At 37.1% G+C, this 12,795-nt stretch overlaps 1 protein-coding gene across 5 annotated transcripts in view; it reads left to right on the top strand.

Moving 5' to 3' along the window:
* LOC106876557 (sodium/hydrogen exchanger 9B2) overlaps window positions 1-12,795 on the top strand; it is a 76,010-nt gene that overhangs the window by 36,488 nt on the left and 26,727 nt on the right. For 4 of the 5 annotated variants that reach the window (XM_014925153.3, XM_052965556.2, XM_089347615.1 and 1 more), the window contains 2 exons: window positions 7,703-7,882; window positions 12,288-12,445. In XM_014925153.3, the coding sequence (XP_014780639.1) occupies window positions 7,703-7,882; window positions 12,288-12,445 (338 nt within the window). The remainder of the gene's footprint in view (window positions 1-7,702; window positions 7,883-12,287; window positions 12,446-12,795) is intronic. The other variant, XM_014925154.3, reaches the window with a different exon arrangement.

Raw genomic sequence — 12,795 nt, 5'->3', positions numbered from 1 at the left:
AATGTGAACATTTCAGTTCTAGCTATAATACTGTGTAGCGTCCGTATATCACACCTGTTACATGTTCACGCTGCTCTGTCGACATCAATATGTATGTGCGTATATACATAAGTTTACATACATACATACATACATACATGCATGCATGCATACATACATACATACATACATACATACATACATACATACATACATACATACATACGGGCCCTGAGATATGTAACATACTGCCTAAATACCAATCTTGAGAAATTAAGCTTCTAAAAACCAGAAAGGAGAAAGTTAATTCGAAGGCTACAGATCCAATCCATCACTGGAACTGTAAAAATCTGTAAAACTTTCTAGAAGTTTATCATTTAAATATAAATGAGCATGTCTAGATATGCAACTATATGCATGAGAATACATACATAAAACAAAACGTACAAATCTGCACAGATACATACATGCATACATACAAACAAACAAACAAAATACCCTGTTGTTGATGTTGAAATTCCAATGAAGGAGCCTTGAATCTAGGTTAGAAACTGGATTTTTCTCTATTGGCAAGAAATCTTGAAATAAAACTGAACAATGACATGCATACATACATACATTTTTTTCCGTCCTTGTTTTTGTATACATTCGCTGCTTTCTTCCATGGCAGCTCATAGCTTAGTTTTTCCTTGGGGCTGGCCAGATTGGAGCAATATCGAGAATAACCAGCCGAAATTGAAAAGATAATCTGGATCTCGACTGAGGAAAGAAAACTCCGAATGACCTGTCCTGTGGCTAATTCTAAGGAAAATAGGTTGCCCCCAAAAATTTGTAAACATGACCAGGGCTTTGCATCAAGATATGAAGGCTAGAGTTAATTTTAAAAAGCCACATCAGACGCCATGATGAATCTAAGGTGCAAGTGCACGGGGCGGTCAGACTCTGCATAAGGAGTAGACAACCATCATATATTCCAAATGAGTCACTGCGCACTCTAATTAAATATTTCGATTTAATGAACAAAATTTGTTCTGCCTGTACCTTTATCTATCATAGAGTTATGGCATCTAATATAGTTAGGAGCTTTCTTATGCGAATTTGATTCATAGATATCATAAACTCTAATTCTCACAAAGTCTACGTTTAAATAATATCGTTTCCAACATACCACGCCACAGAAGCAAACACATACCCACACTGTTTTCACCCTACATTCTAGACTGTAGCTACTGAAATCCTACCACTGGGAGAATCCTTCCCCTCTAAGGCTGTGGTCTACTCTGATTCTACTCGATGGGTTCTCAAGACACTACACATGTATAACAGCTAGTAACTTTGAAGGAAGTTTTAAGCAAAACAAGCACTTCTTTGAGTGTTGTAACAGGCAAAAATCCCCGACCCTGTCTGCTTCATCAGGAGACACCAGAAACATGGAAAGAATATTCCCAGTATTACATGGGGCATCCTTGACAAGGCCACTCCTTGCTCATCTAGAGTTCTCAATTGGTAATTCTACTTCTGTGAGAGACTGCACATACTCAGTTGCCCGCAGTATTTATCAATATGAAAACCAACTATCCTATTATTGTAACCAGAGATGCACTCTATCAAAGAACTTCTAGATATTAGCTGTTGATAACGAGGAAATGTTACCCTAGGCCTAGTTGACTAATTGACAATTACAGGGTAAGTACCCCCGCCTGTAGAGAGATTACAGTCTACTATTACCCACCATCCATAATTGTTACGGAAACTTATATGTAACCTAACATCACCAAACCGGTAACCTTTCTACATGGCAACTTCTGTCGCCGAACTTCCTTCAGAATGCTGACTAAATGACGGCAACATGCACTCAGCTGGGTCACCAGGTACAAGTATTGAAAAAAAATTGATGTCTCTGAATCTTGAAATACACTTATGTGACGTGAGTTGACCAGTGGATACCTAAATATTCTTACCTAAAAGCTATTTAAAATTTTCTTTCTCTGATTCCGTACGTCTGATGATGTGGATGTGTTTTGTGCGCAGGAAACTTTAAGTAATGTGTGGCTAGGTCGACCTATACAACTTCAACTAAATGTGCTGAGCACTACGTTCTTCTGTTCTTCATACGCTCGTCTATATATGTTTGTGTATGTATTTGTGTGAATAACATGACTTCATGCATGCATGCAAACAATTTTACAAGCATACGCGCGCCATTATGAACAAAGAGTGCATCTGAAGAAAGATTGAAGCAAATTTGGGAAAGATTTATAAATCACAAACTATATTTGGAGATAATTTAAAATATAATGTATAATATTTAAAGATAATCACTATATATAATATCTAAAAAATACAGAATATTAATGTTCTGTAATTTTTTTTACTATAAATGAATATTAATACGAATCACCATCTTACAAATGGTGGAACGATACTGTAGACAAGGCCGTTAGAGCAAAGAAACAGGCCTGAAAGAACTAGCAGTGTGGGGGTAGCAGAGAACTGTATCAGAGATCCAGAAGGGAAGCTAGGAGACAGGTATATCTAGCCAAGGGAGAAGCAGAAAAGAAGGAGTTTGTCTATGTTGTGCGACGTGAGGACCTGAGACTTGAAGTGTTCCAGATTGCAAGACAGTGTGTGAGAGAAAATCGTGATGTCATAGGAGAGAAACGTGTCCGCGTTTAATGATTCTGCAAAGAAAGAGGCTTGGAGATGCCATTATGAAAGACTGCTGAATGTGGAGAATGAATGGGAGAAAGAGAGACTGACCCAACTGAGGGACCAGCTATCCGAATCGACAGCAGCTTAATAGATAAAGCAATTAAGGACATGAAGACAGGGAAAGCCCCGGGCCCATCAGGAATCTCGTATGAGATGCTTAAAATATCTGGTAGAGTAGGTTATAGCCTAGTCACCTGTATAGTTAACCAGGTTGTCCATGAGGGAGTCATACCCAACGACTGGTGTAGCAGCATCATAGTCAACTGCTACAAAGGCAAAGGTGACGCCTTAGGAATAATTACAGAGGCATCAAACTGCTAGACCAGGTGATGAAAGACACAGAAAGAGTCATAGCTCAATTGATTAGGGTGAGAGTTAGTGTAAATGAGATGCAGTTCGGATTTGTGCTAAGCAGGAGCACAACTGATGTTATACTCCTGGTTAGGGAACTGCAAGAGAAATATCTAGCCAAAAATAAAATTTTGTACCTGGTTTTTGTTGACATGGAGAAAGCCTTTGACACAGTCCCCCGCTCCCTTATCTGGTGGTCAATGTGAAAGCTAGGGATAGATGTGTGATTGGTGAGAGCTGTACAAGCCATGTATAGAGATGCTGTCAGTAAGGTAAAGGTTAGCAACATGTATAGCAAAGAATTCAGGGTAAAAGTAGGGATTCACCAAGGATCAACTCCCTCTTGTTCATCATAGTCTTCCAGGCAATAACAGAGGAATTTAAGGTGGGCTGCCCTGGGAGCTCCTCTATGCTGATGACCTTCTTCTTATAGCCACTACCAGAACTAGAGAAGAAATTTCAGGTGTGGAAGCAAGGTCTAGAATCAAAAAGCTAGCAAAAACGAAAGTCTTAGGTAGAAAGAAAGGAGACAAATCACAAATTCCTTCTCGTAGATGGCCCTACTTGAACTGTAGAAAAAGCATAGGTAGTAATTCCACAAGATGTACCCGGTATAAGCTATGGACACATAAGAGGTGTAGCAATATCAGAGGAAGGTTAACAGGGAAAATAGCTTTTGTGTGTGGAATGTGCACAGGTACAATTAACACTAAAAATGTACAAAAAATAGACTTCACCAAATGTCAGGCGGGGAAAATTAGAAATAGTTGATAGCTTTTGTTACCTAAGTGACTAAGTCAGTAGCGGAGGTGGATGCTCCAAGAGCATCGGTGCTAGAATAAGAATAGGCTGGACAAAGTTCAGAGAGCTCCTACCTCTTTTGGTAACAAAGGGTCTCTCCATCGGAGTGAAAAGCAGATTGTATGACGCCTGCATGCGAACATCCATGCTACACGACAGTGTAACATGGGCTGTGATCAGCAAGGACATGCGAAGTCATGAAAGAAATGAAGCTAGTATGCTTTGCTGGGTGTACAATGTCAGTGTGCATGTACAACAGAGTGTAAGCGTCTTGAGAGAAAAGTTGGACATAAGAGGTATCAGATGTGGTGTGAAAGAGAGACAACTGTGCAGTTATGGTCATGTAAGGCATATTGACGAGGACAGCTGTGGGAAGAAATGCTGATCTCTAACTGTGGAGGGAACTTGTGAAAGTGGTAGACCCAGGAAAACATAGGACGAGGTGATGAAGCATGATCTTTGAACGTTGGGCCTCACGGAGGCAATGACAAGTGACCGAGAGCTTTGTCGATATGCCATGCTTGAGAAGACTCAACAAGCCAAGTGAAATCACAGTCATTGCCAATCCAAATGTCGTGTAACTGGCACTCATGCTGGCGGCACGTAAAAAGCACCCTTTGAACATTGAGCGATATGCTGTGCGGGAGAAGACTCGTCAAAGCAAGTGAAATCGTAGTTGGGGCCGGTGGCACGTAAAAGCACCCACTACACTCTCGGAGTGGTTGGCATTAGGAAGGGCATCCAGCTGTAGAAACTCTGCCAGCTCAGATTGGAGCCTGGTGCAGCCTTCTAGTTCGCCAGTCCTCAGTCAAATCGTCCAACCCATGCTAGCATGGCAGGCAGACGTTAAACGATAATGATGATGATGATGACCGTGCTTGAGAAGACCTGTCAAGCCAAGTGAGATCATAGTAGTGGCCAATGCCAGTGTTTTGTAAATGGCACCTGTACTGGTGGTACATAAAAAGCACCCACTATACACTTAGAGTGGTTGAAATTAGGAAGGGTATCCAGCTCTAGAAACCATGCCAAATCAGACTGAAACCTGGTGCAGCTCCCCAGGTTACTAGTTTTCAGTCAAACCGTCCAACCCATGCCAGCATGGAAAATGAATGGTAAATGATGATGATGATGATGATGATGATGAGGATGATGATAGTGAACTTACTATTTATATTTTTAATCTAAACAGTTTTTTAAGGGACAATTACTGCAATAATTAATCGATAGGTTAGATGCATGTTCATTTAACTTAATTGTTTAGATGAGGCAAGAAATTGTGCAAAATTGGATGTGGAAGAGTAAAAATACTGTGATATTTTCACTCACTAAAAGTGTTCCCTGTACAAATTCAAAGATGGAAATGGGATGGCTATAGCTAAATTAAAAGAGAATTCTACCAAAGTTGCATTTCTAGTCATATCTAGTCATATATTTTTTCTTTCAAATCTACCACTGTAATATTCCAATGGGTCTAAGGTGGCGAGCTAGCAGAAATGTTAGTACGCCAGGCGAAATGCTTAACAGTATTTCATCTATCTTTACGTTCTAAGTTCAAATTCCGCTGAGGTCGACTTTGCCTTTCATTTTTCAGGGTCAATAAATTAAGTACCAGTTACGTACTGGGGTCAATCTAATCAACTAGCCCCCTCCCCAAAAGTTTCGGGCCTTGTGCCTAGAGTAGAAAAGAGTATTCCAATGAATCTGTAAAATTGGTTTGTCAGAAGATAATTTAGACAGTCTGACTGAAATATTTTTGACCAAGTTTTTAATAATGATTTTTTGAGTGATTGATAATTTATGTATATAGCTTAAAGTTTCATTTGTTTTGCAATATGCATGATATAAAGAGTTATTCAAGACTTAATAACACTACATATATAATTTGCCTATATATTCTACATTTTATATTATATACATAACATCTACAATTTGCTTGAAATATATTTTATCATTTGTAAACCTTTCATATTTATCTACTATTACAGTTCCATATGTTTATGTGAGTGCACAAATCTACATGTGAATTTGTATAAATGAGTTTATATGTGCATAGGTTAACACAATCCTTCATGTAAATTTAAAACAACATCCGCTAACCATCAATCGAAATTATGATATATGTTTCAAAAAATATGATTTAATTCATTTGCTGTGAGTCTTAACCCCCAAAAGCACGTAACTGTTCCCAACAACTTTTAAAGCTTTTTCAGTTTCCTTGTTTTAAAAAATTTTATTCCATTTCTTTTCTTTCTTAAATGCAGTATATGATATGCCTATGTATAATAATGGTTTCAAATTTTGGCACAAGACCAGCAAATTTGGGGAAATGAAGCTAATTGATCACATCGACCCCTAGTATGTAACTGCTACTTATTTCATCAACCCTGAAAGGATAAAAGGCAAAGTGAGCATACCTATACATAATAGTAATAATGGTTTCAAATTTTGTCACAAGTGCAAGAATTGGGAGGGGGAGTGAGTCGATTACATCGATCCCAGTTTTCAACTGGTACTTTTTTTTTTAATTGACCTCAAAATGATGAAAGACAAAGTCGAGCTCAGCAGAATTTGAACTCAGAATAGAGCAACAGGCAAAACACTGTTATGCATTTCATCCAGCATGCTAACGATTCTACCAGTTCGCCACCTTAATAATTATAATAATAATGATGATAATAATAATAATTTCTTACTATCTTTTAATACTTGACAAACTCTGAGCTAGGTTGTTGCAGTTGTTGCTGTGGTGGTAGTGGTGTTAATTTGGACAAAAGCTTAATTCCTTCACCTAAAAACAGAACAGTATTGCAGATAGGCTTCCACATAGTTTCCTTCTGCCAGTTTTTATTCACAAGGTTTTGGTTGACCTAAGGCCATGGTAGAAGACTTTTTTTACTCAATGTTTCAATGTCCATCAGGCATAATGTATAATATCACAACATCAAGATTAGGAATAATGTCTAGTGCAGGGCCTTGAAATGCGGGTATGAAACTGTAGGATGTTCATGCTTTTCTTGCCAGAGCATATTATATAATTGAAGTGAATTGACTCAAAGCTACAATCGCAAATAATATAGGTTTGACTGATAGGAAATTAACCTCTAGAATTTTCTATTTTCAAGAAAAAAATATTGATTTCTTATAGTGCCATAAGAAAATATATCCAGAGAGAAGCAGGGACATCAGTTTACAGAATTTTAAGTTAATTAGAGGACATGAACTCTATAGATGTTAAGTTAATAAGAGAACATCATCCTCACAGGCATTTAAATTAATCAGAGGGCATTATCATCAACCATACCTACCATAACAGTCAAACCAATGTAGAAGTTTCCACATGGTCACTCTATCTGCTTGAAGTAGTAACTAAAGCCTCTTAAATCAACCCTATTCCTTAAAATAATCGAAGGACACATTGGACAAGGTAACCTTAGTACATAAAAAGAGGGGATGGTTATAGATGAAACGGGCTTTGGTCATAGATCTGCCAAATCAGAATTGACCTGATGCCAAACAACAATAAAAAGAACAGCAACTTCACCAATTTTGCAAGACCTTTCCCTGGACTATGAAATAAAAAACTTGATCTAATTGACCCCGGTATTTGACTGTTACGTATTTTACCAACCTCGAATGAGTTTTGAATTCAGACTATAAAAGGACATTACACACTACATTGTGTTTTAGTCTTACTCATTCATACACTACCCTCCCTTTCTCTCTCTCTCTCTCTCTCTCTCTCTCTCTCTGCCATTACATTGTCTCTTATGTTTTATTCAATATGAAGATCACTTTTCTTGTTTTTTTCCTTTATCTTTTTCCTTCTCTTTTCTTTTTTTTTTTTCATCTTCTTTAGGAACTTTGCATTAACCATTCTGCTTCTTCGAACTGGTTTCAAGATAATGTCAATTCGGAGAGGTTCTAGCAATATCTTCTATCGCCTGCATTCATTGCCATTTGCAGTTGAACTTTTCACCTCTGCTTGTATGTACAGATTTATTACAAAATTACCTTGGTCATGGAGTATATCTTTAGGGTAAGTTATCTTCTGTATTGTCGATGTCTTATTTATCTTGGCTTTAAACATATGAATGTTCAGCACACCTAAAAAGCTCAGAAAACAAACACAAACACTAAAATTAAGCATACTCAGAAACACACAAAACAAAAACCTCACACAAACCTAGAAAGATTTACTCAAACAACAAATGTGAATAGAATTATATTAGTCAACATTCATTATCTTGTTGAGATGTAAATATAACTGCCTATGATATCCCTATGATGGTTTATATGAGATAATTTATAAGATCATCTTCACTATTTCAACCAGATTTTCAATGAAATGTACTGGCTTTGTAATACAGTTAATTTTGAAAATAATTAAGAATTCGGTTTTTGAAGAATGAACAAAAGGGTTTGAAATAAAATTAAGATGGGATGTTTCAATTTAAATGCAAACACTTTAAAATAAAAAGTTTTGCTTCAAAGAGTCACAGGTAGTCTCAGGTTGGCAGCAAAAGGTTAATTCACAGAGGTCTTGATTTAGTTTAAGATAGTCTTTTCAAGGATCAATAAAATAAGTATCAGTCATGTTCTGAGGCTGATACTGTAGTCATCATATAAGATAGTTTCATTAAGACATTATCTTTTCCATACATACAAAAAGATGATGTATTCTAAGCAATGTCTCTTTTACAGCTTACAAGTAAAATGTTCTTCACCACAATGTCTTTACAGAAAATGAGCAGGTTATAAGAATGGGTTACTTTTGAGTTAAATATCTCACCAAAAGATTATACAGCGACCAAGTTCTAATGACTATAGTAGCTTAACTTATTCACTGGTTAGTATGTAATTTCTGCCAATTATGCAATACAATTAGTGTTGGCATAGAAGCTATTGTTCATATAGTGACTAGGTTATAAAATGTTTAGAGGAATTTCATGTAACTGCTGTCTCTGTTTGGAACAAATAATTTTTGCTCATTCAAAACACAAAATATTAAATATCTATTCTGAAAATATAAAGTTATATAGGGAGTAGTAAAGAGAAGCAGTTAAACGTATTAATGGTGGATGCCAGTGAAGAAAGAGATGTTGTTATGACTAGAGAGACTGAACTGTATGGTGTATATATCAGTGTTTTGATGTATGTATGAAGGTAGAAAATCTGTAATGGCTGGAGAGATTGTTTGTGTCAGCTGGATGATGTTATACGGCAATGAACGAGGCAGACCTCTAACGACTGGTGGGACTATGGTATATGTGTCAGTTGTGATGTTGTATAATAGCAAAGAAAGGACCTGTAGTGAACTGGAGAGGTTGTAATGTGTGTCAGTGATGGTGTATGACAGTGGAAGTAGATAATCTGTAGTGACTGGAAAGACAGTACAGTGTATGAATTAGTGGAAAGATATTATATATCTATGAAAGTTGAGAACATATTGTGATTGGAAAAACTAAATGCTGTATGTTTAAGCAGTATGTTGTATGGCAGTAACAGTTGAGGACACGTAATGACAGTATGATGAATGTTTTAGTGAAGCAATTGTTGTATGACTGGAAGGGCTTTATGATTTATTTGTCCATGGTTTTTTGTTAAGGCAAAAATATAGAAATGTGTAATAGAATAATATGAATGTAGTTCTTTTGTTGTTTAGAATAATCTTAAGTTGGAAATTATGAGAAAATGAGCTTAGAAAGCAATGGAATAAGAGAATATAGTTGAAGTGTACAAGGCAGATGATCCTACTTGTAATGACATCCAAGTGGATAAGAAAACAGATGGTACACTGGAGACTAAGAGATATAAGGATGACTGAGATAATATAATTGAAAATGAGATCTGTTTCTATTAGTTGCAATATCTCATAGTTTTCTGGAAAAATAATCTTTTTCAAATGAAAATAAACTGAGAAGTGAATACCAACCTTAATGGCTTGGTAAACTGAGATTTGGTGCCAAGGTTTATGACTTTGGCTGAACAGGAATTCAAATGTAGAATGTAAAGATAAAACCCCTAAGAAAGAAGAACATTGATCTAAAAACATAAAACAGAGAGAGAGTGAAGCAGGAAAGAGGGGGAGAGAGAGAGTGAAGCAGGAAAGAGGGGGAGAGAGAGAGAGTGAAGCAGGAAAGAGGGGGAGAGAGAGAGTGAAGCAGGAAAGAGGGGGAGAGAGAGAATGGAATGAATAAACTGTAAACTAGATACAAACAGAGAAATAGAATAATAATAGAATTGAAGATTCCCAGAGCACATTAACAATTTTATCTTACTGAAATATTATTCAATCAATGACGCCTTTAGAAACTGGTATTGAACAAAATTATCGAAAGACAGGAAATTAGAAATGATTATCGAACTGTTATTTTTCTGTTCCATAATTCATGTTTATTAGTTTGTGACATTCAAATCACACTTGATCTGTAAGGAATGTCTTCAATTAATTCTTGTCGCCAAACCTACAACAAGTGAAATTATGAAATATTCATATCTACTGCAATAGCAAGTCTTGGACTTCCTCAAAGACAGACCATTCCTTAGTTGTAATTCTCAAGTACTTATAATGATGGTTTGGAGATGAAAGTAAAGCAGTGGTGGAGGATTAAACTGTAGATTTACTTGTAATGGATGTTGTGTGTATATAAAAGATTAATGCCGGGAAGAGTGTAAGGTAGCAGTTAAAGTGGATTTGAGTGGATGATTGTGGTTGGGCATGGAAAGAGTTGGGGACAGTAGTGTAGACAATGGTGGAGTGTTGAGGTGGTTGTAGAAGATGGTTGTTGCTGTTGTTTAGCTCCAGGTCAGGCTTCAACAAGCAGTCATATGATCAAGAACATGCCACCCATAACCATCCTGTGTTTTGCCAATTTGCAAGGAAGCCACAAAAAACAAAATTATTATCAAGGGTGCTATTTTTAGCTAGTTGGATGAACACAAAGGTTGGAGGTAGAGGGTGGTATATTAGCAGTGGGTGCTTGTCAAGAAGGTAATAAGAATTGAGCTTTATGTATAAAAGAAAGGACAAGTTATGAAAGAGAAGTTATAAAGTGCTATAAACCTATCCTACTCATTACAATAGAAAATGTTTTAAAAATTACAAAATAACCAACTACTGGTCTTGCTGGTGCCTTGAGACAACTTTGGAATCTCCTGCAACTCTTCTGGGTGGTCTTCTTGTTGGTGAATGTTGCCATAATTCTTGCCTTCAGTTCATCTTTGGTGTTACAAGGAGTTTGTTGGTCTCTCACTCAACTGTGCCCCACACATAATAATCAAGGGGGTTGCAGTCTGGGGAGTTAGGTTGCTAGATTTCAGGGGTTGTGTTGTCACAGAAATTGTCTGACAGCCATGACTGGGTTCTCCTGCTTGTGTGGCATAGTGCAGAGTCCTGTTGCCAGATGTAGGGTCTTCCAGCAGCCACCCTCTTGACCCAGGACAATACTACCTCTTCCAGTCTGTGTGGGAAGATGAATGGAGGCATAATTTTGCCATAACTAGTGATCACTCCAAACACCACGATGTTGACTGGATATTTGATTTTTATCACACTTGGTACATGTTTTGGGGACACACCAAGCCAACAGTTGTTCTGTATGTTCACCATCTGATCCTGGTAGAAAATTTTCTCGTCTGAGAAAAAAACAAAGCATGTTCAGTTGGAGAAGATACCTGAGTTTGTTCAGAAACTTTGTAGTGCAGTCTTTCCCCTTGTCCTTCATGGCTTGGGCTAAAAATTGGCCCTTTCTTATCTTGTATAAGGAATACCAAATGTCTTCATGCACTACCTGCTTGATAAGAAGCTCAGTCACTCCCATGTCCCTGGTGATGGACCTGATTGACTTGGAGGGATCGTTGTCAATTATGGCCTAGATCTCACCAACAAATTCCAGAGTTATTTTCTTGTCAGAACGATCAGAGTGAGTTTTCCAAGCTGCTGTACCTTTGTAATCACCATCAGACTCATCCAGTTCTTTCCAAATCCTCTGCACTGTCCTCAGATTGACACCCAAATACTCTGAAATGCTAGCATTAGAGCTTCCAGCATGAATGCCAAGTAGTACATGTTTCCAAATTTCTGACAGAGTGAATTATGTCATGGTGTTGTTTTTCTCACAGATGGTGTCCAACTGACCCTACTATACTGTGTAGTCAACAAAAATAAAAACAAACACTGTGCATCCGTGAAATTAAAAATATAAAATGGCAACAATTTATCCATCACACCCTGTATGTATATGTATATATATATATATATAGATATATATATTTGGTGCCAAAGTTTATGACTTTGGCTGAACAAGAATTCAAATATATATAAATATATGTATGTATGTATGTATGTATGTATGTATGTGTATATATATATATATATATATATATATATATATATATATATATATACATACACACACACACACGTGTTTCTCTGTTGACAGAAGTATTATCAGTTCAGTATCGCCATCCATCATATTAACACTGCTGCTTCAAATACAGAACCTGCGACATACCAACAGCATTCAGTCACAAATTGCTGCTGCACTCATTGTCAACAATATCTTTGCTGCAGTAATTGTTGCAATCACGTGGTCTACAGGTATAACATTACTTCTCTACATTTCTCATTCTCTTTCTATGCACACACACAGACACACACACACACACACACACACACACATGCACACGATCATAAATATACTTGCACACTTTTCTGTTTCTCCCTCTTTCTTTCTCCTTCCTTTCTCTCTTTATTTCTATCTCTTTTTGCTACTGTGTGAACATCTCTGTCACTTTCTATCCTATTAAGTCTCTCTGTTACTCATAATTGCAACACATACACAGACACAGACACACAGACACAGACACACAGACACACACACATGCATACAACATGCACACACAATGCATATATCATCATCATCGTTTAACGTCCGCTTTCCATGCTAG

The sequence above is a fragment of the Octopus bimaculoides genome, chromosome 2 (genome assembly GCF_046866305.1).
Source record: "Octopus bimaculoides isolate indiv1 chromosome 2, ASM4686630v1, whole genome shotgun sequence".
NCBI lineage: Eukaryota > Metazoa > Mollusca > Cephalopoda > Octopoda > Octopodidae > Octopus > Octopus bimaculoides.
This window is presented reverse-complemented; position numbering and strand designations above follow the sequence as displayed.